The 25,815-nt window shown below is 55.4% G+C and overlaps 1 protein-coding gene across 1 annotated transcript; it reads right to left on the bottom strand.

Annotated features, from left to right (window-relative positions):
- Positions 1-21,638, bottom strand: AMN (amnion associated transmembrane protein). The gene is made up of 12 exons (XM_049828543.1): positions 21,566-21,638; positions 19,245-19,363; positions 19,072-19,116; positions 9,818-9,905; positions 8,048-8,283; positions 6,327-6,464; positions 6,136-6,244; positions 4,954-5,036; positions 3,780-3,966; positions 2,863-3,037; positions 387-489; positions 1-111 (listed from the first exon to the last, which is right to left on the bottom strand). The coding sequence occupies exons 1-12, from the start codon at positions 21,606-21,608 to the stop codon at positions 1-3; spliced, it is 1,437 nt and encodes a 478-aa protein (XP_049684500.1). The 5' UTR covers positions 21,609-21,638.
- Positions 21,639-25,815: the final 4,177 nt, after the last annotated feature.

Here is a 25,815-nt window from a genome sequence, read left to right as displayed (position 1 = left end):
TCAGGTCTCCGTCTCGCTTGCATCGTACAGAGGGTTGAGGTAGAAGACCTGGTGGTCTTTGGGAGCCATCTCCCGCGGTGTCTCCTCTCCACAGTCAGTGCTCGGTGGCTCCTGCAGTGGCTAATGAGGGAAAATCAACTGATGGGGAAGGGAAGCAAAACCCTCGCCAAAACCCACCCAGTGCTGTCTCCCTGCAGCAGCCGAGGAGCTGGTGACCCATGGGAGGACGGGACCATCCCCAAAACCCCTCCTGGTCTGGAGAAAGGAGGAGCCCTGCCGGGTGTGTTGCACCTCCACCAGCACTTGAGAGGGTCCTGGCTGGGGCCCTGCCACCTCCTGCCCACGTCCCCGAGCATCCCCGTGTCCCCGGGGCAGCGGCAACTCACCACACCAAACATGGGGTTGTCGAAGCCTTTGTCACCGGCTGGGTCAGGGGACGCCACCTCCTCTGCTCTGTCCCAGGGCCGGGGGAGGCGCAGGGTGGGCAATCTGGGGAGAGACCCGGGCATCACCCACCTGCACCCCTCCCATCCCAGCAGCTCCCCCAGCCAAAACACTGCATCTTCAAGAGGTGGATGGGAAAATATGGGGGCAAAGTTTCAGGCTGTCTGAAGCGGGATGTTTGTACCCTTTCACAGGGAAAACCAGCCCTATCCAGCAGAAACCATTAAACCTGGAGGGCTGGGACCTGCATCCTGGAGGGGAGTTTGTCAGAGGCAGACAAACCCAGCACAGGCTTCGTTTTGGAGCCATCACTCTCCCGCTGTGGCCTAAAATGAATTGCCACAGAGCTGACACCTGTTCCCACTGCAGTCTCAACAAGCACTAATTACTTTTATCATTATTTTTATCATGTTATCATATTATCTTCTTAATCACCATCACTACTTTTATTATTTTCTTCATTACTCTTATCCTAAGAGTCCCAGTCACTGAGCACCATACCCTGCACCAGGTACCTGGTGTGAGTGGGCTCAGCAGTGGGCCCGCAGATGTCACCACAGGTCCTGAGAGCCCACCGATGCTTAAACACTGTGACCACAGGCTCTATGTACGTGATCGGAGGTGCTGTGCTATCTGCAGGGAGGCTGTGCCAGGCCCTTTCTGGTGGAAACGAGCTACATTCGCTGGTTCGCTGCTGGTCAGAATGGCTCCGCTGCACGGAGGCAGACTGTTTGCAAGCTCGCAGAGCCTCCTGCCTAATTTGCAGTACCCCTGTTGGTGTCGGATGCCTCCACGACGCTCGGCAGCGCTGCCCGTAAGGGCCCTGCCCCGAAGCCACCTGGGGACACGCAGCAGGAACAGGTCAGCTGGGGACATGGCCTGGGCTTGGGTTCAGCTCTGTCTCCTGTAGCTACACGAACTTCCCTCTCGCTGCTGACGGAGCCGGTTTCAAAGGCCTGTCCGGCATCCAAAGAAGTGTCAGTGGAAGATAAATCATCAAGTAGCAATTATGGGGCTGGGAGTTTTATTTAGAAATTAAACGAAGGCGCAGGTTTATTGCTAGGAAATGTCACGTCAGCACGTGCTGAGTGGCAGGGCAAGCATCCCTGGCCACAGCTGCTGCTCTGTGGTGAGAAAACCCCAGCGGAGGAACCAGGAGGGGAGAAACAACCTGACTTGTGAGCCTGCAACATGGCTGGCATGCCCTGGGAGTCATCAATGCATCTTGCGTGCACAAATTGAAGCAGTTCCCACCCCCCTCATTATAGAAAGCACAGGGTCCGTCCTGTTTGCCCATGGTCAAGTAGGTGAGATGAGCCACATCTCACCGTGGCTCGGTGGACAGCCTCCCCCACAAATACATCTGCCAATAAATCCTGCAAAACCCTCCTTGGGAGACACAGGGCCCTGCATGAAGGTGGGCGCATGAGCGAGGAGCAGAGGTGGGTGACCCAAGCGCCTGCTGTGGGTGCTGCTGGGATGCCCTATTCACTGCTGGAGCCTGTTGCCAAGCTGTGAGGAGAAAAGGTGATGGAGAAGGTATTTCTGACCAGCTCCCAGCTACGGTGAGGTCAGGTGCTGCGTACCCCACTGTCCCTCCCCCGGGACCCGCACACCACTCTCCTCGCAGCGTGAGCAACTTCCTCGCCAGAAGCTGCATTTGCTTCTGGATGCTGACACTCCCTTTCATGGCTACAAAGCTGCAGGATGTGCGCTTTGCATTAGTTTGATGCATTTCTATTTAGCAGCTGGCAGTTTCAGTTCTCCATCCCCCAGCAGGACTACAAACTAACAGTTACAAGGAACAGGAGATGTCCCCAGGCAGCACAACCAGGCTGTGCAGAGCTCCAGCCGAGCCACCCACTCCCACCAGAGTACACCGTGCACCATGGCACCAAGAAGCAAGTACTCCCAGCCACATACCAGTGCAAGAGTACAGAGTGCCTTTCAGCCACCTCACTGCCAATAAACTGTGAGGAACAATGAGGGCAATCATTTTAAACTAGAAGAGGGTAAATTTAGGCTAGATATAAGGAAGAAATTCTTTAGTATGAGGGTGGTGAGGCACTGTAAGAGGTTGCCCAGAGAAGCTGTGGCTGCCCCACCACTGGAAGCATCCAAGGCCATGTCGGATGGGGTTTTGAGCAACCTGATCTAGAGGAAAATGTCCCGGCCCATGGCAGGGGGAGTTGGAACTAGATGATCTTCAAAGATCCCTCCCAGCCCATTCTGTGATGCTATGAACTAGTAATGCTGGGTATAGCAGACCACCCGGCCATGCCCACCACCATGGGAGCTCTGGGCAGCCCTGCAATGTCTCCTGCCACCAGCCTGGCTGGAAGGACAGCCTGGGGATGATAGCTGCCCCCAGGCAGGAGAAGCCTGGCAACATGCTGCCAGCAGAAGCCTCACCCGTACCTTAGCTTTCCCTTTCTGTAGAGAAAGAGAATCCCTCCAAGCAATAGGAGACCGAAGAGTAGCCCTGAGACCGTCCCCGCTATGATCCTGTTCAATGCATGGCTGCCCGCTTGCCTGCTGAAAGCGCTGCCAGTGGCCGCCTCCATTTTGCCACTTGAAATGCCAAGTGTTTCACCTGGGAAAGGGCAGGAAAAAACAAGGGTGAGGACTGGACAGGGCAACACATCCCCACACCAACTCACACACAGGGCAGAGGGAGCCTGCAGTTGGGTCTGGCACTTCTCGCCTGGTTGATCACCTTCCCCCGGGGACAGGGGGTGGGTACGCAGCTGGGTGGACTCTGCTGGGACAAGGCCATGTGGGGCTGCTACCCACGCAACCACCAGGTCCCCTGGCTGTGACCTACGTGCTCATCAGCATCTGCCAACTTACATGGCTGCCTCTACATGCAGCATTCTGGCTGGAAAGCAGCTCTGCAGAGGGAGACCTGGGGGTCCTGGGGCGCACCAAGCTGACCGTAGCCAGACGTGGCATGGAAGGACAATGGTATCCAGCGCTGCATGTGGAGGAGGGTTGCCAGCAGGTCAAGGGATGTGACCCTGCCCTTCTGCTCTGCCCTGGTGAGACACAGCTGGAGTGCTGGGCCAGGGTCTTCTCAGTGATGCCCAGTGACGGGGCAAGAGGCAATGGGCACAAATGGAAATACAGTAAATTCCAGTTAAATATAAGAAAAAATGTTTTGCTGCAAAGGTGGTCAATCGCAAGGACAGGTTGCCTGGAGATGTTGTGGAGTCTCCATCCTTGGAGACATTCAAAACCCAACTGGACACGTGGGCTGCTGGCAGAGGACAAGGAGCTCCGGACGGCAGTGGGTTTAGGTGCACCCACGGGGGACCTGCCGAGGACAACGGCATTACCGTGCTGTGCTACGTCCTCCATGATGTCTGCTGCCAGCTGCTCCGCAGTGCTGCCCGTCTGCGCTCCTGCTCCGTCATCGATCAGCACGATTTGGATGAGAGGAGTGGAGCTTCGGGGTATGACTCCCAGGAAGGTCTGCGCTTTGTGCACCTTGGATATGGCCATCCGCACGCTGGCATACTTGGGCTTTTCAAAGCACAAGGAGACACGTAAAACCCATGAAAGTGGCAGGCAGAAATCAGTCACCTCTACAGCCAGCCACAATGGATGCACCAGCAAGGCCCACCTATAAATCTTCCTGTGATCCCCCATCACAGAGCTGCCATCCCCGTTACTGCAGTGCCGTTGTGTCTCCCAAACGAGAGGTTCATACCTCCCCTCCCTTCCAAGCTGTGAGCAGCACCCGGCGCGCAGCATCCCCCCGCGGAGGCGAGCGTGCCGAGAAAGCAATTTCATGTAGCGCACCCATTAAATGCTGTATTAAGACATAGGCGGCTGTAAGGAGGGCAGGCAGCAGGCTTTCAGCTCGGGATCAATAGAGCAATACTCTGATATCGATCCTCCCGGTGTAACTCGGAGCACGCCTCCTCCCCCGGCAGCTCCCAGCCAGGAGGAGGGATATCATGCTGTGTCTGACAAGCAGCAGCGTGGAGTGATGCCTTGTAGAACACGCATCCGAGTGCTGGCCAGTGCCAGTTACCCACCTAGCGCGGGACTACTGGGGAATCAAAAAGCAGCCCAGCGTTGGGAGCCGTCTCCCAGAGGTCACGGGATCCCCTGCTGCAGGTTTGCATGATCCCAGCTGCGTGGGCTGACCTCCCACGTTATCTAGAGCTGACCTCCTGTGTTTTCTAGACCAGGGTTTCCAGCAAGCCCCCCTGCATCCTTCCCCATCTGCATGTCGGCAGCTGTTCCTGCCCTGCATTGAGAGGGGCAGCGGGGCTGCGGTGGGGAGCAAGGGAGGCTGTGCCAGCCCCCATGGCAAGTTGGCTCATCCAAGAGGCCAAATGAAGGAGGGGAGCCCTGCGGGCTAGTGGGGAGTGAGGCTGAACGCCCTGCATCGCTGGGACCGCATGCTCCCCCCAGACAGCCCCACCAGCATCGGGGCACCGGCAGACGTGGCCAGTGGCTTGTGGTTTCCTTAGTCCCTCCCAGTCCAGCGGGCTCGTGTACCTGGCTCAGCAAGCCTTGGACCAGCCTGTCCCGGTACTTCTGCAGATCAAAATCAGGAGTGAAATCCAGGTTAATGGTGGCTCCTGCAACCCGAAAACAGGCAGACAGACATGACACTGTCACCGAGCCCAGGCAGACAGCTGCCATGGCAGCACAGCTCCGACTGCCACGAAAGGCACTGGGGACCCTCCGGAATACCTGTGCAACTGGTCTGGCTGGGCTCGGGAGTGGTGGCTCCACAGCCCTGCCTGAGCAGTGCTGCCCCAAGAAACCTCTCTCTCCCTCGCTGGTCTTTTTATTAACTGGGTTTGATGAAAGGCTTTTGGTTTCCACCATATTCTGGAGAAAAGCTTTCCCTGGAAAGCTTTCCCCCATGTGTCCCTCCAAGACGCTTTGCATGTAACTGGTTTTGGGGCTGCAAGGCTGCAAATTCAGCAACGCTACCCTGGCTTTGGGGAGAAGGCGGAGAGTGGGGGACACCTGCGCTCCCCAAACCGCTGCACTGCAGTCATTGAGTCAAATGTTTTCCTTGGAAAAAATGCAAGTAAGCATTTGTTGAAATATGAAATTCTCCTACAGGCTTTAAGGACCTCTGCTTTTAGGAGCACATCAGAGAAACATATGGTGCCGTTTTAATGGATTTGGTACGATATACCAAATATGATATACCAAATATCTAGGTACAATTGTGCATGAAAAATTCCCCTTAGCAACCTTCCAGGCAGATTAATGGAGAAGTGCCCATTTCAGAGGGAACGCTGTCAATCTGCATGTTTTTATTTTAAATGAAATGAAACAAACTTGCTGTTGGAAAGCTAACATTATGGTGAAAAAGGTGCATTTCCTCTGAGTGTTTTCCACTGCATAAACTCAGCAGAGCCCTATTAGCTTGACGAGCTGTGACATCCTGACGAGATAAACCAGAGGCAGGGACAAAGGGCTGCAATTCAGAACAGGCTCCCAAAAGACAGGCTGATGCTTCAGAGACATGCCCTGGGAGGGTGGCACATAGGATGCAGATGGGAACCGCAGAAAGGACCCGTGGGAGCAGTGATACAGCAAAAATTCAGCCCGTGGCCAGCAGCACCCCTTGCACCCAGCTTTCCCTTACAGAGCCAGGGGAAGGGAACCGGGGCAGCCAGCACAGCGGGGAGGAGGAATAGGGCCATGCCTCCCACTCACCACAGACCCCGCAGCAGTGGCCAAGGGGCTGCAAAGGGCTCTGGCACGCTGGCGCTGGGCACTGCCTCCCCGACGTCCCGAGCAGGGCCGCGCAGATGCGGTGGCCATCCTAAAGGAGAGCAGGGCAGCGTCAGTCCCTCGCCCTGCCAACTGCGATGGCAGCCCCCCTAAATTGCAGCGGGCAGACTCACCGGGGCGTTCCCGCAGGCACAGCCGGACTTGTCGGGACAGCCGGTGCCCGTCACCTGGAGAGTGCCATTGCCGTGAAACTGCAGCGGGGCAGAGGGACCCCGCAGGTACCCAGCCCAGGCCTCGGGGCTGCTGAGCTCCTGCACAGGGAAGAGCAGCAAAGCGGATGAGTATCCCCAGGCAGGTCCCCGTGCTGTCCCCGGGCACCCGGCCGTGTCACCTGGACGCCTGGTGCCACAGCTGATGGCCAGCTTGGGGCAGCCCCATCACAGGCAGAGAGCGCAGCAGGAAAATCCTGCCAATACATCCGTTCAGGCTTTTCCACGGGGCCAAGAGAAAAAAAGCTTTCTAATTTAAAACCAGAAAAAAGGACCACAAATAAATCATGAGGTGGTTGGGCTTCTTTTTCTTCTTGCTTTCCTTCTTTCTGCTGGTCCAGAGAATTCAGGTTATCAGCTTTTAATTACTGGGAGGAAGGGGTTGGATCTGAGGTATTTTCCTTCAATCTGAGAAGCGTTTCAGCGGGCTTGGCATTAGCGAAGGCTGAGCTGGACTGACCAGCCTTGTCCTGCCAAGCCGCCGGTAATTCCCTCACCCTCTGTCTTCCACAGGAGGCTCCTCCGTGCCCTGGCACAACAGAAGAATTTTTCAGGCCCTGGGGTGAAAATACCCCACACAGAGCAAGGAGTGGGCTGGCTACAAAGTGACAAAGTAGCTTACAAGGTCAGTGTTTAGGAAATCACAATCACAAAAATAAAAAGCTCCTTCTCCTTCCACCTCATTGCTTAGCAGCAGCCTGCTGCAGACCCTGGGGGGGTGGATGATGTGCCGTGGGGTAGTCCCCAGGTATCTGTGGGACTGGCATCACTCCAAGCACCCAGGACCATCCACTTCTGCATCCCTGGGGCTACGTGTCCCCGAGGTGAGCTCCGTTGGGGTGCTGCCTTGTCCGGACTCGCCTGCACCCGCCTGGACACTGACTGAGTTTGTTACTCAAAAAGCACTTACCTAATGCCTGGTCCTGAAATGGCAGATCCCAGGCAGTGCAGCAGTAGAAATAATAAATAACGTGTAAAATGTCTGCCACATCTCCCACTCCTGGAAGGAGCCTGTGTTTACTGCTGCAGCGCCTGTGATCTTTCACTCCTCCGACCGGTGAGGGACGGGGCTCGTTGTGCGCCTGATTCCCGGGCTGAAGCACAGCAGGCTGCCAGCATTTCCATAATTATCCCTCCAATCAATTAAAGAACCGTACTGAAGCAAATCTGGGAGACCATCACGGAGCCACGGGCCATGTTAAGGTCGGGAGCGGGAGCGAGGTGTCCCCAAGAGTCCCCGAGCAGCGCGGTTGTGGGCACGTGCCTGGGAAAGGGGCAGCCCCTGGGTGCCAGAGAAGATGCCATTTGCAGGTGGTTCGACCCGTGCATATTGGCCTTTTTTTTTTTTTTTTTTTTTTAATGCGAATAGTGAGATGGCCTGTGCTCCCACACTGCAGGGAGGGAGGCGATAACAAAAGAGTAGAAGGAAAAAAAAAAATCGTCGAGACCATCCACAGCAGCAGCAGCAGCAGCAGCAGCAGCCCATGAAGCTGCAGCACCGTGGGAGTGCCCCATCTCCCCGCGCAGCCCCGCTCCTCCACCCCCGGCTGGTCCTTCCTCTCCTGACCTACTTTGGGGCCGTGGCGAGGAGGCGTTGAGCTGGCTTCTCCTCGTCCCCTCATTACCTGGCCCATGAGAGAGATGCTGCGGAGATGAATCACTCGCTGCGATGAGTCGACGTTTACCCGGAAGGAGGTTTCGGGCTGAAAAATAACATCGTCGTAGCGGCACGGGACGCGTTCCTCATCCACAGAAAAGATGCGCCCGCTTGGCTCCAGCTCCCCGTCGGGGGACACGGCCTGCCACAGCGTGGGGTTGAACCAGGCGCGGTGCTCAGCATCAGCGAACCTCACTGTCGCACCTGGAAAAGCAACAGGAAAGGCTGAGCGTGACCCGGACCCGAATCCGCAGCGCCAGCAGATGCATCTGGGTTGGTAAAGCCAGGCACTGCTTAGCCCGAAGCGGAGGAGCTCGCCCTGCGGGCAGGGAGTGAGGAGCTGGCCCCGGCATCACTCTGGCTGCCGCGGGAACCTTCCGGAGCTCCACAGAGCGTTCCAGTGCTCTGGGCTGGGGTCTCAGCAGCTCAGCCTGGACCCCACTTCTGGCTGCAGACCTCTGCCGCCAGATCCCACAGGACATTTTTCCCCCTTCTTTAAAGCTCACTCTTACGGTTAGGGAGTAAACCAGCTGCCTAAATGCTGAATAACAGCTAAACTCGATAAAAATGGGTAGGATAATTCACATCCCAGTTCCCATGCAGCCTGGGAGGCCTGCAGAAACGTGACCGGCCCTGTTCCCTGCAGTGGGTAACCCCAAAACCAGTGGCCCATTTAACCATTAGTTACTTAACTATTAACCATTTCCTTGCTGACCACAGTTAGTATCATCACGCAGTGCCCTGCTTCCTTCTTACCCTTCCCCAACAGCTGAATCTTTACCGATTCAACCAGCGTGCAGGCGTTTATTGACTGAATTATTGGCATTTGTTTTAAAATCATGCTTTAAAAAAATCCATTTGTGAAAGTTGCCCCAGAAATGCCTGTTGGTTTCAGGGGAGCAGCACATGGTCAGCAGGAAAAGCCCAGTGCAAAGTGCAGCTGCCAGAGCATCCCTGATGGGGGGCAAACAGCTCCAAAGCAGAAAAATGATAGGGATGAAGGATTTTGGAGTGGCTCCAGAGCCCCTGATGCTACAGCCCTTCCTCTGGGCAGACCTGTTTGGGCTTTTTCTTTCTTTTTTTCTCTTTTTTTTGCTAGTCGGAATGCAGGCACACACACTCCGCTTTGACTCTTCCTTTCCTGCAGCCGAACTAAAAAAAATTACTTGCCACTGAAAGCGTTAGGTAGCTCTTAAATACCCCAAATACATCTCCCTAGCAAACAGCTTTCAGGCTAATAACAGGCACCAATGAAACAAACCTGCTGTCTCAGTCACAGCAAACCTGGGCTGGAGGCTAAGAGAGGAGGGAAGGATGCGCTCACACCGAAATGCCTGTTCACATTGGGCCAAAGGCCAGCTCGCTGCGATGGCTGCGGTTCAGCTCACCGGCATGTAATTCCTAAACGGTTTTCTTTAGAAATACCATGGCAAAGAAAATAAAAGGGCTTTGATGTGGCTACATGCTTAATAGGCAGGGTAAAATACAAACAATATTTGCCTCTCTGCTACAACTTCAAAGGCTTCCCTGCTATAATTACTTTTTTAGAAGACAGGTGATCTAGCAGGAAAAAAAAGATCTGATGTGAGGGAGGTCATCAAAGAAAAGGTAGGTATTAAAAGAGGAGTGATTCACTTTGCTCTGAGGTGGGACAGGAGAGACCTTTGTAGAAGTGTTTGGGCTGAATTTGCATGATTAATCAGGGGCCGATGGGGTGACTGGTCTGGGCACAAAATACCTGAGTCACAGCCTGGATCCCAGCTGCCATCGAAAGCTGCAAATCCTGCACCAGATGCCAGCACGAGTTCTCCATTCAGGGGCAGGTACTAGACGAAGGGATTCAGAGTATTACTGTGTGATCCCGCTGCCAGCCACCCAGGCTTGTAATCAAATAACAGTGGTAATTATTAGGCTGCCTATTACACTTGCTGTCTCCAAGGCACTTCACAGTCATTAGGAGTTACCCTCGCCGTGCCCCGAGTTAATGTGGAAGTATCAGCTCCCGTTTTTACAGATGGGGACGCTGCGATGTGGAGAGGCAGTTTGACGTTATCTTCCAGTAACACAGAAAAACATGAAGCGTTCGGGGAAGCAAGAACAAAGTAAAAGCAAAATAAGCTCTTTTGACAGCTCCTTCCTCCTCTTGCACACACTCCCAGCAGCTCAGGAATGGCTTTATACATTGGTATGCCATAAAAAACCCAACCTTACTCCGCAAGTGCCCAGAAGTCCCCTCGCTTAATGGGTTCCCACCTCCGGGGGCTGCACTTGCCCCACGAAAAATACCTCAGGGGCCCAAGCAATGCTTGGTGAGGTGTCAGCTAGTAGATTTGCACTCAGCACAAGCTAAGGAAAACACACAGCAGCATTTGGCACAAGTTGCCATAGCTAGACCCTCTTCTTGTTGGGTAGGACATCACTGGCAGGTAGTCAGGGTCACCACACTTGCCTGGCTTCAGCTCAGCCAGGCTTCTGCTCGTGGGCACAAGGACAAACGTCAACACGTGCAGCTCTGCCATGGGAGCCCTTTCAGCAAGGAGCCGTGGCCACCCAGGTCACCAGCTGGCACTGCCGACTCCGAGTCAGGCCTTGGCAAATGACTGCATCAGGCAACTCATTCACAGCACGTAGGTTATTCAGCCCAGCCCATCTTATTTAACGCTTAGAAACTGCCAGAGAGAAAGTTTGGTTTTCCCCCACTATTTTCACATATGAAGGAGTGATGTTCAAGGCTCCCTTCTCCTCTAACTCAGTCTGTCCAGGGTTTTAGCATCACTCCCCAGAGAGCAGCTGGAAGCCCTCCAGGGCTGCGTTACACTGATGCACTGGATCCTGTGCTCAGGCAGAAGCACGTTAGATGGGTTTCGTCTACTTAATTTGTCTTTAAATATGCATGTAGGTTAGAGAAAGCAAGACTTATGAATGACTGCTGTGGGTGGCTGCGATAGCTCTCTGTCCTTGGGGCAGTCTTGCCTGAGGATGCTCTGTCCCGCACAGGGACTGTCTTGAGGGGTGGGTGAACATGGCAAAATGCTCCTCACCCCCAAGCTGTAGGCAGTGGTCTAGATATGTAGTGCCTTGGTGGTGTGGTGCTTTGAAGGCCATAGCCCAGGTCCGCCTCTTGGTTCAGGAACTGTGAGAAGCCAGGGTGGAGAGCAGAGGGCGGCTGACACTGAGAAGAGCCCTGCAGTGCCCCTGTGCACCATCTGCTTCAGACCCAGCAATGATGTCGTACGTTGGGTTGGACAAGAGGAGATGACGAGGTGAATAGCTGAGGTCTGGGCAACATCTGCCCCAAGGGTATGGAGTCTCCCCACCAGCTAAGGAAGAAGCCTTTGCCTATGGACCCTGCTCCAGGAGCATGTGTCATGCCTAACTGGAAACCACGCCATCATGTTCTCTGAATTTCTGTTACTCTTGAGTAAAGCCAATTTTTCCAATACTGAAGCACTGAAAGAGGCTGAAAGGTCTGCCGGGATACAAATGACAACGTGCCCTTTAGCTGCAGATATAAAAGCCGTGTCTAGTGATGTTTTGAGGCTCAGGACTCGGCCTGCTTTTTGCTGGGCAAGGTCTACGCTACCAACTTCTTTCACAAGGTGCTTCACTTCAGAAGTGCCCCGGCTTGTTTTCCTGTAAGCCCACACAGGAATTGGGGGGTGGAACACTTTGGAGCAATCAGCTAAGACCTACACCCAGGGCAGATACCAGCAGCACTGCCGGCCAAGTCCCTTCTCCCAAACCTGCTGGGCCATTTCAGGCTGGAGCCCCTCACCGCTGCCTCTTGCCCAGTTTGCAGGTTGCCACCCTGCAGCCCGCTGTGCATGACGGGGCCAAGCAGGGAGCGTGGCCAGCTGGCTGCTGGGGGCCAGCTGTGCCCCTCAGGGTGGGATTTTGGATGGGATGTAGCGGATCGTTTCACCGACGCGGGGTACCAGCTCTTCCCAGTGGGCACTCAGGCCCATAGCTGCAGGGATCTTGAGTGGAGGAAGAAAAATCAGACACCAGCTGCTGGTGACAGGGATGGGTGACACAGCAGGGCCACGACTGGCTGGCCTCTGCGTGCTTTCCCAGGCTGCAGAAGTCAGCGTTTGTGAGTGATGTGGCTGGATCGAGACCACCAGTTTGGGAAGTCCCTGCTCTCATCCCTGCCTGCCTGACAGCTCTTTCCCCTGTAGTTACCAAACACATTGACAACGGCTGTAGGTCAGAGCTTCCCAAACACCCTGCGGTGGCCATGCAGGACTCAATGAGCTTTCCTGTCCAGGGGCTTGTTCGTTTGGATCTTTATAAATTAACTAGGGGGGAGAAAAAAACCAGAGACAACATCGAGACAAATATGTGCCTACATCTGTAAGCTGCATCGCTCACGCTGCTCCAGGGAGCGATGCAAGAGCATCGTGTGCACGCATTATGCACATAGCAGAGCAAGAAAAACCCGGTCAGGATTCACATGGTGTGGCTGAGTTCAGTGTGGCAAGAGCGGGGATGAGGTGGGCTTGCTTGGTTAGAGACACTCTCATGCACGCACAGATGCGCAAATGCTGGTCCAGCGACCAACTGAGGTTGCGTCCTCCTGTGCCTGGGAGGGCCCAGGTGAGCGGGGTCTGGACGGGGTGCGGAGCAGACGCGGGGTCAGCAGTGCACGGCTCCAATCCTGCCCATGGGGAGGGAGAGGTGGGAGAAAATGCCTCATGCTAAACCTGCCCCACGCCTGCGGTGCCTGTGCAGAGCTCTGCAGACACTGGCCTCTGGGCTCTCTGGAGAGGATGCAGCTTCTCCAGCTAGCACTGGAGAACCCCCTCCACCACTAGGGCCAAAACCCCAGGCTGGCCGGACTTCCCAAGCCCAGAGGAAGTTGTCCATGTGAGCGTGAGCGTGAGCGTGGCAGGGAAATGAAAGTCCCACAGCACACATGGTGTCCCACTTCACACTCTGGGACTGCCCAAATGCTGTTAGCCCCAGCCCTGGAATTAAAATGCAACACAACACAATGCAAGCCAGGGGATGGAGTCACCTCATCTCCACAGACATGAAGTGCAAGAAGAGCCCTGTACTTCTGCTTCATAGCAGGAATTTCGGAGGCTGGCCCCCACAGCTATGGCTCCTTGCCCACCAAGGCGGACCTGCTGCCCATCCACCACCAGCCCTCCCTGAGATGCACACCACTGGGCAGCATTTCAGAAATAGTTCCATTGTCCAGTGGATCCTAGTTTGTAAATAATTTGCCTTTTCTTTTTTCCTAGCATAAGCTAAGCATCTCAGCTCACTGCAGAGGACAAATAGAGACTCTGGTTGGGCAGTGGCTTTCTGCATTTGGGAGTTTAGTATAGAAATTGCATATAGGCTGGGCCACTTTCCAAGTACATTTTGAACTGAGCAATGACATGTACCAAAGGAGCAGAGCCAAAAAGCTGGCAGTTTCATCTGCTTTCCCTTGCTCCTGCCAACCTGTACTCCAGGGCCATTAATACAGCAAGCTTAGAGTCCCATTAGTCATTTCCCATCCCTGATACCGGTAAATGACTTATCTCCTCGGTCATCATTATCAAGTGTAATGACAATTGAAACACAGTTATCATTTTTCTCATCAAAAAGTCAGCAAGAAGAGAGAGGAAAGACCCCATGTGGGTCTCGGCCCCGAGTCACGACGTTTGCAACTCCAGCGCTGCACCACTCACTGAGAAGACACCCCACTGCCCCAGTGTGCAAGTGAATATGACACTAACCTCCAAGACGCAGAAGAAAAAAACCAGCAAAGGCCTGAGAGGCAGCTTTTGAAGTGGGTGGCTTTGAACTGGCCTCTGGCACGTCCTGGCTCTGCTCGATTCATGAGCATTGGGCTGAGATGACTGACAGCAGCAGTGTGACTGGCGTGTCACTGTCACCAGCGCAGGAAAAACCGCAGCACTTCTGCTTTGAACTCGGGTGAGCGAGGCTCGTGATTGCAGCCGGCTAGTCCCCCAGCCTTGTTTTAATTTGCAGCATCAACACATTTGAATTCCTTGCTCGGGTGAGATGGTGCCACCATCCCTATCACGCAACACCGAGACTGCCTGGGTGTGCTGGTGCTGGTGGCACCTCATCGAAAAACACCGCTGGGGTAGGACGCGAAGGGGTTATTTCTCCAACGTGGAGTGCTGTAACCCACCGCAGGCATTAATGCGCAAGGAAAACAATTTCTGTATCATCTCTCCCCGTCCTGCTTTGCTGGGGCAGCGGCAGCCCGCAGATGGCAGCAGGCAGGCAGCCCCTGCCCGTGGCTGGGAATAACGGAGGTTTTCCCCACACCCACTGGGGCCAGGAGGTCTGAGCGCAGCTGGGCATGCGGGTGCTTGGGTGGGATCCAGCTGCTGGCTGAAAGTGCCAGGAAGGCACAGGGCCAGATTCATCTGCAGGTGAATCCCTTCTGACAGCTCTGGAGCGTTGCCAAGGGCTTGCTTGCCACAGGGTTTCTTAGGTTCGTTAGCGGGGGTTCATTTACTTGCTTTCCTGCCTGGGTAAAGCTCCCACCTGCATCCTTGGGCCGGCTTCCTTCCCCCCAGCTGCACACACCACCCCACACCCCCAGCCCACTGCCAGATCTGGCCTGCCCCCGCCATGGCCCCCGATCCCACAGCAGCTATTCCTGACCCCTGGCAAGAGGGGCCAGTGAGGCAGGATGACCTGCGGCCACCCGGAGATCTCTGGGTGAGCCGAGGAGGGTGACCTGCTGCTGGGCTAGGATGTTGCTGCCCAAAGAGCTCCCTGCCCAGGCACATGCCCCCATGAGGAGCGGGGGCTTTAGCATCCCAGGGAAAACAGGCAAAAAAATACAGTTTTTATCCCCATGAAACCCACGCTCAGGCAGGCTGGTGCAGTGCAGGGCAGGGCACAGAAGCTAGTGCTCCTCTCTGAGGGACCCACTGGTGGCAGGCAGAAGATGTCCACCAGCCCTCCTCTGCTCCCAGCAATAACTTGCCCCTCTGCTTTTGCCCCCCCCGGAGAAGGCAGGGGCTCAGGCAAAGGAGAAGTGCACCAGTGGGACATCACCATTTCAGCATCATCCCCTGCAAGCTAACAAGGTGCTTGGCTGCTCTCCCCTGCCTGAGTCCCTGCCTCCCCCTCCTGCAAGGCAGGGTCCTTTGGCAGCAGCGCGGCCACGCTGTCATTAATGCAGGAGCCGGTTCCCCTGCCGCGTCTGCTCATCACGTTTTACTTTGCATTTCAGGGTGGAGGCTCCCCGCATCGCCTGCCCAAGCTGGCCTTGCCACCATGTCCCCTGGCAAAAAGGTGGCCTGGCACATCGGGTTCCCAAAACATCACAGTCCTGCCCATCCCCACAAAGGAGCCGCAGCTCCTGGCCATCCCACGCAGGTGCTGGCTGGAACACCCCCGCCAAACTACCCCGCAGGCCCCATTTACTGGGGGGATAAAAAAAGCAACGGGCCTCAAAAGGCCATTAATTTGACTGCAGCCTCCCAGCGCACACCTCCAGATGAGGAGCCAAATAGGTCCCAGCAGGGTGCAGAAATCGGCTGTCCCGGGGAGACACAGGGACTTTGGGAGCCCTTCAGGGAGCACATTAAGGTAAACCAGCCCAAGACACTTGAGCTATGGACGCAGAAGGCACACAGAGGCTTAAAGCCATTTGCCTCCACAGACAAGGTCAGAGGGAGCTGGGAAGCGGCTCGAGATGCAGGCAACCGGTCCACGGAGCGGCTGCCCAGCCAGACCTGCCCCAAGCATCCGCTCCAGCCCGGGATGCTGGCAAGCTGCTCTGGCCACCATAGGCTTTAATAACTCCTCCCACTGGAAACTAGCCTGCAAGGAGCAAATAAACTGGGGAGGTGACTGTAAAAGGCTGTTTTACTGCACTCCTTTCCTAGGGCAAACCTTCAGTGGGAATGCTGCCGGAGAAAAGCCTGCAGGATTCGGGCTTGTAATTATGTGCTGGCACACACGCGCTCCCATGAAATTTTTTACCTTCATCTCAGGAGAAGGAAAAATAATCCCTTCTCTGGGTGTTTTGTTACCCTGCTGGTTGGGAAGCAGGGGGGAGGGAACGCCGATGCCTGGGATGAGCACAAACTGTGGCAATTCATTAGAGCCGGTACCCCTGGAGAGCAATTGGCATTTTGAGATCAATCTCTGCCAGGAACCGAGCGGGAGCATCCTGCAGCAAAGCTGAGTACATTCTGCTCTCGCAATTAGGCAGCTAAAAATATAAGGCTGGGCGAGGCGCCCCTGGTTAGACCCCAGTGCCCTGCATGTTCCCAACCCTCACCCAGCCTTTTGCGGCCCCTCACCAGGCGGGCAAGAAAGAGGTACGGGCAGCTGCCGCCACCGTGGCAGGGCTCGGTGATGGGGCAGAGCTGGAAAGGTGACATCGGTGCTGCTGAATAAGCCCGGCCAGTGCCCTGACCCTGCCACCATGGGGGTCGAGCAAGGCTGTTCTGCCCACGTGGCTAAACCCGACTCCTGCCACCCCAAAAATAGCACGCGGCATCATCCATCCCTGGCCCACGCTGCGGCGCTGGCCAGCTGGGGCACAAACTGCACCAAGGCTGGTGTTATCAGGGCAAATGCCGGGATCGCAGCCACAGCCGTGCCCTGGCCTGGCTCCCTATGGAAGCGCAGCCATAACCGGAGGGTTTAAACCCCCTCCATTGGCAGGGCACCAGCACTGAGCGTCCCCCCCTGCACCCGCCGTGGTGGGCGCTGTCCTCATGAAAGTCAACAGGAGCCCAGCGCCTTCCCCGGCCGTGCGTTTCCTCCTGTGCTACTACAGCAAGCAACGCACTCTTTTTTCTTTTTTGGCCAAAGGCTGTATCGCATCTCCATGGTGACTCTAAAGCTTAATGTATTCCTACTGATTTAAGTGATTAATGCTCAGCGCAGCACGGCCAGCAGTCCAACAGGTGCAGCCCAGCCTCTCCGCAAAAAGCCTCACGACCAATTCATTTTCTAACCGCCCGGTTGCCAAATTTCACACCGTCCCCACAAGTGGCAGACCAGCTCAGGTGCTGGATTTCATTCTTTTTTCATCCCTAATCTTGGCAGTCCCTGTATCACCTGGTGACAACAGAGCATAGCAGCGCACAGGAGGGAAGTGGCTGAGCTGAAATTACAAAGAAATATTAACCGCCGTGCTAGGAAACTTGCTGGGACAGTTTATCGTGAATCGCTGGGGCGGTGATGCTCTGAAGAAAGGTGTGAGCTGCAGTACAGGCTATAGCCTGGGACGAGCCTGGCTGCTCACAGGCGATGCAATTCGGTGCAGCAGTGGGATGAGCGGTGCCGTGCTCTCACAGCCGGAGCTGCTGCCGTGATTTATTCCCTTGTGGGCCCCCCAGCCCTCCCCTCCTCCTGCACAGCGGTGGGGCTATAATATCCACTGCAACCCTGGAGCCCACGCAGCTGCTGGCCAGCAGCAGGGCCCTGGAGAAACCCTGGGGTAGCAGAGGGTCACCAGGAGCTCCCGCGAGGACCGCTGGATCCTTTGCTCGGGATGAGTCGGGGGCCAGTCCGGCACCCGGACCCCATCCCTCAGTCGTGATGGGAAACGTCCACCCGAGCAGCCGTCGGACGGTCAGCGCGGCGGCACAGCCACGGGTGTCATTAGCTGTGCAACGGTGGCGGTGTGCCTCCCTCTCCTTCAGCCAGCCGCAGGGCTGCTCAGCTCGGCTCTTTAGCTTGGTTGGGAAAGGCTTACGCCGTAATGGATAACGCTGCTCTGCAATTATGCACTTTGCAGGCCTCTGATGAAAGTACTTTAGAAATATTATACATTCATCTGTAAGTAAAATAAAATCTACTGGAGTGATATTTTGCTCTTTTCTTCTCTGGGTAAATTCCACATCGTTTATTACATTATATTTGTACGTATTTCCCCAGTACATTCTTTCCTTCTAAAATTCATATTTAAAATGCCATATAAATAAAGTAACTCCTCCAAATATTTGTAGAGGGATTAAATGTGGCACATGGCATTATTAAAGCATCAAAACTATTAGTGGCATAGACAGCCTGAACAAATTACACCACATAAATTTCAAGGGCTTGTTTGGATTTAATGGCTGATAAAAGAGCAATGCTGCCCTAAAACCGAGAGAGAAAACTTGGCCGCAAGCTCGTGCTGTCCAGGGGAGGAGGTTTTGCAAGCAGAATCCAGCCCATTTTGTGCTGTCCCAGTGCTGGGATGGGGCTTGCCTGTGACCTGTCCCATGCCAGCGTGTTGGGGCAGCAGGTTTGCTCTTCCCTTTAATTCCTCCCTCTTAAATTTGACCCTCCAAACTGTAGGGATCAAGACACCGCGCGGCCTGCTCTGGGCAGGGCTCCTCTTTTGGGGGATACTGGGTTGTTCAAAAACCCCTCTGAGGTGAGACACCCTCCCCCCCCCCCCAGTCTTATCTCACCCAACACATGCATTTCGGCAGGGTGTTGCACCCGTCCTTCCACAGCCAGGCTAATAATGCCACAGAAAAAATATAAAACCCAATGGCACTTGAAAGAAAATTTCTTGAGCAACATTTTGGGATTTCCCAGAACGGTTTGTTTTCATTTCAAGATCTTTTGATGTCAGCTTCGCTTAGCCTCTGCCCAGGGCTACAGCTTGCTCTGCATCAGCAATGCCGTGCGTTGGTGCTCCTCAGCAAACTACTGCCAAGGCCTCAGTCCCATAAAGGGGGTTTTATCCTTCCTTTGGGGAGGAAAAATTAATTTCTTCCAAATGAAAGTGGGGTTTAGGGTTCTTTCCCCTATAACCCCCAATGAAAAAAAAATAAAAATATCCCAGAAAATGGCTTTTTGGCTCCACAGCGCAGAGACCCCCCAAGGCTGCTGTGACTCTCATTCCCCGCCCCAGCTGAGGCGTCCTGGGCGAGTCTGGCTGAAGCAAAATGTCAAAGTCCCTGGAGAGGGGGGACAGGGGAATGTGCCACCTGGCTGGCAGTGCTCCCGTGCCAGCCCTGCCCCTGCCCACCCTCCCGGCGCCGCCAGACGCTGCCTTACCATGTCTGTCAGTGCATGGGGAGACCCGACGAAGACTGAGACAACCTATAAGAAAAGGAAAAATAAAAGCAGGCTTTCCCCCAGCAGGTAAAGGGCTTTTCTGAATGCCCAATGGCGTTTTGCAAAAAATTAAAATAAAAATAAAAATAAAATAACATAAAAATGGCCGATACCTTGTTCTTCTCAAAACGAACCACATCGCTGGCACAGGGGACTCTGCCTTTCTCCCAGTTGGAGGCGGTTTCAAAATTGGTGTTGGGGATCCACTGCTTGTACACGGCAGCTGCAGCAGCTGGGAGGAGCAGGGAAAACAGTGTAACCCAGTCCATGGGAGACACTGGGAGCCCTCTCTGGGATGTGCAACGGCATGGGTTAGTCTTTTCAGGCCAGATTTGGGGATTTTCCACCCAGGAGCAACCCCTGCATGTTCCCAGTTGAGCAGTCACAGCCCTCCTCTCTGTACAAGGGATTTTTTTGGCTGGGTGATGGCTTTTACCCACCCAGGTAGGAAGAGGAGTAAGGGACAAATACTTGGCAGACAGAGTGAAGGCAGGAAAGTCCTGCAAGCAATGGGCAAGAATAACATACACCTGGTACCTAAGCATTAGACCCCTCAACCTTGGTGTTTCCAGTAGGTACGGAGCGGGCATGCAGAGCCAGCAGGACCATGAAGACAGGGTAAGAGGAGAAAAGACATTTTCTATGGGATGTGTAACACAAAATATGGGCTTGTTTCATGTGATTGGGACGGGAGGAGGAGGATTCAATGGTGTCCTGCAGCCTGAGGCACAGGCAGGTTAGGAAATAGAGATCTTCCCCATGGGGCTTGCCAGGATGGCGGCAGTCCTGCCCATGGGTCCCCACAGGGATGAGGCCGCTGGCCAGGGATGGGCCATGGCAGAGGTGGGTTTCCATCCTGACGGCGCTCTGCATAAGCGTGGCAGAGCCGCACACCTCCCAGCCTGGCATTGCCCAGGCTTGGCTGGGAGATGCACACTCAGCTGAAGATGAATCTCCAGCAGCCTAAATTAAATAGCTTCATGCAAGTGAGTTATGAGACAGAAAAGAGGGAACAAAACCCCAAAACCCAACCAACCTTTGCTCTTAATACAGATCATCTTTTCTTGAGGGGAAAACCCCACAAAACTACAAAATACATAGAAAGCCAGGGGTGGAGAGGACCAGGCAGGGCAGTGGGACTTGGGCGCTGAAGGTTAGGTGGAGAGGGGGCAGGAGGGGGCCCGGGGACCCCCTGACCCGGGGAAGGGAGGTAGGTCTGAAAGACTCCAGCTAATGGAGGGAGGTGCACTGCAGCAAGCCTGGGCCCTGCCAGTCCAAATGATGGGGAGGGACACGGCCAGTTGTGCTAAATAGGCTCTGCAGAGGCTTTATCAGCAAACAACAACCGTCTTGGATTGTAATTTGCACTGTCTGACTCTGCCAGGAGCACCACTGAGACCATTTGCTGTACGTAGCCACGTCCAGGCAAAGAGAAAATGATGTATTTTTAACCAGAATGGAAGTCCTAATGTAGGAACAGGGGCTGAAACCCGAGTGCAAGGTACAGATGGGCTCCCCCAGCCCCAGGCCGGGCTGCAGCCACCGCTTTCAGCTGCCTGAAGGGGCCCTCAAGCAGAGCAACCTCCCCCCTGCCCCATATCCACTTTAAAACCCACTGAGAGGGAAAAAGCCTGTAACGGTGATAAGAGCAGGACCCAAGCAGCCGCTTGCAGTGTTGTGGGCACAAACACCTTGCTGGCTTGGAGTCAAAACGAGCTTAAGAAAGGAAAAAGCCCTCAGATGGTAATTGCAAGTTGTTCTGTCCCTGCTGCAGATGACTTGCATCCCTCCTGTCCTGGAAAACCAGGGAACGGGAAGGTTAAAGCCCCAGCAGAAAGGCTCAGCTGGTCCCATTGCGCACACGCCTCACGCTCCCACAGCTGCAAGTTGTTGTGTCAAGCGAGCTCGTGCCACACCACACGCAGGGCTGGATCTCTGCGCTGACCCGGCCGCATCAGCAGCGGCATCTCCTCCGGCCGGGGGCTCTGGGGCCGCGGAGGTTAATCTGATGCAAAGCCTTTTCCCCCATGCAGCTGCGCTGATGCATTCCTGCACCCTCCACAGCCCTGGAAATATCAGCGTGCTATTTAATCAGCCTTGTCTCCCGGGAAGCGCAGTCCTTGAACATCAAAGAGACATGCATATTCAACAGAGAATGTGTCCTGCAGTGCAGAGCTGCTGGCTTCAAATAAGAGCAGGAAAACTCAACCTGGGGAGGTGCAGCGGGTACGATACACTAATCCCAGCCTCATTCCCCTGCCTTCGCTCTGTCCGGTTGGAAATACCTTTCCCCATTTGTGTTACAGCTACGCCTTAAGTGATGGAGCCTGCAGCTCTGCTCTGAAACAGAATTGCCAAAAGCACACCCGAAATGGGGAAGTTGTCCGGCGGTCACCCCTGCTCACCATGGCGGTCGGGCTCTGGGCATACTCACCGAGGAGCTGCAGGACACCGAGGAGGAAGAACGGGCGTTTCATTTTGCAGCAGGCTGCCAGCCCTCACTTCCACAGCCCCTGCCCAGCTGGACCTTGGACCCTCCCCGGGTGCACGTGATGGGCTCAGCCCCAAGGAAGCTCTAGGAGGAAGGGAGTAAAACCGGTACGAGAGGCAGGTTTCCCCCAGTACGAACCAGAGCCTTGCTCAGTCCCAGAAGCTGGTTCGCCCTCACAGCCGCTCCTTTCCCAAGGTCCCCGCTGCCTTGGCAGCCATGGGGAGCCTGGGAGAGCCACTGGGGAAGGAGGCGGAGAGGGTCCCCGGGTCGGCTCACCGGACCTCGCCATCCACACTCCCTCCACCCACCCGGGTCCTGCTAAAGGGCACCGCGTGCACGTCCCATGCCGCCCTCCCCTACAGAATGCCGGCTACCTTGTAATTACTAATAATGGTCTCAATGTATTTTCAATTAGCTCGCTTGGAAGAGAGCAGCTTCCAGCGACGACTTGTAATTGTACTTTGGCCACCAGCTGATTTGCTCATTACCCGGCGCACGCCGCGGCAGTGCCGGCGCAGCCCCACGCTGCTTTTGTTGAGGCTGCCGGGGGTCGAAGGTGGCAGCCGGCGGCGGCACCAGCGCACGTGACCGCAGGAGGAGGAAGGACTCCACCATCCTCCTCCTCTGCCCCAGCGCGGAGCGATGCTGCGTGCAGGCCCAGGCCCGCATCTTTACAAGAGTGTGTTAGGAGCGGGAAAGGACGGGAGGAGAGCAACGACACCCCGGGAAGGGGACAGCCCGGGGGTGGTGACAGAGGCCCATGCCGTGGGGAGAGCCGGGGGGCTCAGCACCCCTCCGGCTGACGCTGGTACAAGCAGGGCGAGGACGGAAGATTTGTGAATGCAGGGGTTTACAGGAGCCCAGGAGGAGACCGGAGAAATGCTTGGAAGGGACGTCAGTGGAGGCGTCACCAACCACAGGAAGCTCTGACCTGACACCCGCAAGGATTTAGGAGCACAGGAGGGGGAACAGGCCATCCCCATCCCACCCTTCATGCTCCCACTGCTTCCCAGCTTCCAGCTGCGCAGACCAGGGGCAGAGTGGGGACTAGGGACCCCTTACTCCTGGGTAATCTCTCTGTCTCCCAAAGCCTTAACCCACTTGGTGTTATTTTGCACCTCTGCTGCAAGCACAGGACTGAGAAGAGCAGCAGGGCTCCTGTCCCCAGGATGCCCCGGCGCAGCCCCGGGCGATGCACCGTGCCTTGTGAAGGAACATGGAGGTGTCCCTTCCTGGAGCTCTGGCCCCACTGGTGCCATGAGTGTGGCCCACGAATTGCCAAGAGAAAAAGCTCCTGAGCAGCAGCTCTCAGCCTGGGCATCGGCCAAAATACAGTCAGCGCTTTCTGTGCAGGGAGCTGGATGCCGAGAGACGTCCTCGAGGTGAAAGGCTCCCGTGCTCTCATTACCACTCTCAAATCTCTCCCAGGGGACTTTCAGGGTGAATGCTGGCTGCAGTGAGATGTTCTGTATTTTAACAGAGGAGGAAAAAAAAATATAAATCATGGCTAGTCAGCAATAACAGCACACAGAAAGGACGGCAGTGTGCAGAGGGCAGGGTGCATGCTTGTCTGTGGCCTCAGCATCCCACAGCATGGCTGGGGCGGGCAGGAGGGGAGAAACCGTTCACAGGACCCTGTGCAGAGAGCGATGCCATGGCCCCTGAAACCCAGTGTTTCAGGAGGTGCTCCACACCCTTATTTTTACTTTTTGTGACTTGCAGCTGCTGCTTCCGGACTCTGCTCCTTTCAGCTGCTCAGCAGCTCCGGTCCCACCAAAGCTGATACCTGTCTGATTCTAAGTGAGCCAGGATTCATCTGACAAGCAGGCAGAGGTCTAAAATACCCCATCTGCCTTATGTTCATCAAAGGGCCTGAGAAATCCTTCCCTGTGGACGGATAGTCCCTGCTCCCCCCACTCTAGTGTTAGGGCAGGGCAATTACAGAAATCCCAGCAAAACCTGTGTTACTGGGGACAGCTGCTCACTGCAGTGTTACTGCTGGGAGTGAGGGGACAGAATACCCTGGCCCTGGCTGTGGGTCTCTCCCCAGGGCCAGACCACACTCCTCTCCAACCCAGCTTTTGTCACCGCTACCACCCCAAGATGCTGCTGCGCCCCAGGACCAGGCAGGCACAACAGAAGGCTGCATGGGAGCGAGATTTGGATCAGGCGGTTACAGGGAGAGAGAAGCAAAGACGAAAGGAAGGAGAAATGAGCCCCCAGAAATGAAAGCAATTGCCCTAATGCTGAGATCAGCACATTTTACTCCTTGCCGCCAGCCCGCCCTTCTGCTCCCGAGCCTGCTCCCCCCGACGCCCCTGGGGAGGGCAAGCACATTGCCACCACAGAGGGGGGAAAACAGCATAGAGCGGATGCTTGACCTTCCCAGCATTGAGTTATAAACTGGTATCAAAGCCAGAAACACCATTCCCCTTAGTCAGTCAGCAAAGCCACCTCCTAAAGACCTTCAGGGACATCCAGCACCTCTCTGAATTCTTCCCTGTTGTACAACTGCATCTCTTCTCGCCGCTTAAAACAGTTGCAGTCTGCAACACAAGGGACATCTCCTCCTACGCGAGCCCTCAGTCCCAGCACTTGGTGCCTGGAAAGGGAAACCAGCGCTGAGCCCATCGGTATGAAGCACCGATGGTTGTGAGCACCAGTCCCAGAGGTGGGTGATCGTCCCCAACTCACGCACGCTCCCTGCAGCCCTCCGAACAGCAAAGCTGCAATAGCACTGTCCCCAGAAAGTCATTAAACGCATGGAAAAATTATTCTGTGATAACCACGTTAGGCCCCGTGGTCTCAAACAGAGAGGGCAGAGGCATGCCAAAACCAGCTGGATCCAAACTGCAGCTACCCCACTGGGGGCATGAGACTGCTTCCAGGGCATGCTGACAGGCCAGGCTGTGCCCAAACACATGTTATTTGCCAGGCACAGTGTGACACTGGCGCAGCGGGGCATTGCTTAAGGTTTGGATGTGAAGTTAATCCTAAATAACTGGGGAGAAGCGCCCTGTCTGGTGACAGACCCTCTAGCTGTTGCATCTCACGGCTGCCCTGAAAGCAGGCAGCCCCAAGCAGTGATCAGAGGGAGCAAAGTAAGATCCCTCACGGGATTTCCTTTTATTTAAGAAAATGTTGAAGTCTCAGGTGCAACAGCACATTCTATACTGCCACAACTGATCCCTGGCGGCAGAGGGGCTGCGCATGCTGCCAGGAGAGGCACGCCAGGGCTGGTCCGGAGCTAAAGCTGAATATCCAGTCAACCCATGGAGTTAAACCCTCTCTGGGACTCTGCGCCGATTCAGCAAGAGGAACTCACCCAGTGCTTACAGGCCTCCAGCAGCCACACGGTCACCTTCCCCTGGGAGCAGCAAGGCAGGAGAAGTCACCGGAGGGGATCACGTCTGATCTCAGAGCTACCTGGAAGCCATGACTTGCTTTTTATCTCGTAGTCTGAAGCAGGAGAACAAGGGCTTCCCGCTGAGGATGGCTGCAAGAAGCAGCTATGGAGCTATATCCATGTGGATGGGGGGATCGGAGCCAGCAGGCCTGTTCCCAAAGTCACGAGCCCACACCCTGCCGCACACTTTAACCAGCCCACTTCATCCAGCCCCTGCGCTTGGGTAAGGTTTCTTTTTATCCTCGGAGAACTGAGTGCCACTTACCAGCCACCGCTATCTGCCCCCGCGACATCTGCTAAAGGGGCAGTGGCTGGGGAGAGGCTCGTGCTTCGCCTGCCTTCCCGCTGGCTGATGGCGCAGGGAATGCCATTTCTACCAGCCAGGGCTGATCCAAATTATCTCCTCTGCGGGAGCTTCTGTGTTGGCACAAAGCAGCCATCGAGCGTCCATAGCGATGTCTGCAAACAACTCCTGCCTCTAATCAGCACAGCGATGTTGTCAAAACACACGTTTCCACCAGCTGGAACCGGTACTGTGGCCAAACACCGCTTAACCCAATTTGCAGCCCGCGGGGTGGAAGTCAGTCCCCAGGGTCTCTTCTGTGTTTGCCAGCCCGGGCGGTAGGAATTCAGGTCCCAGCTTGGGCCGTTCCCTGTTCTTGGGAGCCTACGGGACACACGAGAGCACACATCGGGGTCCGACGTTCACCGCTGCCAGAGGTTACCCCGAATGCACAGAGCTGGGTGGGCTCACCCTCCCCAGGTGCCACGTTCGCCGGGGGGGGCA

Source organism: Accipiter gentilis, chromosome 25 (assembly GCF_929443795.1).
Source record: "Accipiter gentilis chromosome 25, bAccGen1.1, whole genome shotgun sequence".
NCBI classification, from domain to species: domain Eukaryota; kingdom Metazoa; phylum Chordata; class Aves; order Accipitriformes; family Accipitridae; genus Astur; species Astur gentilis.
This window is presented reverse-complemented; position numbering and strand designations above follow the sequence as displayed.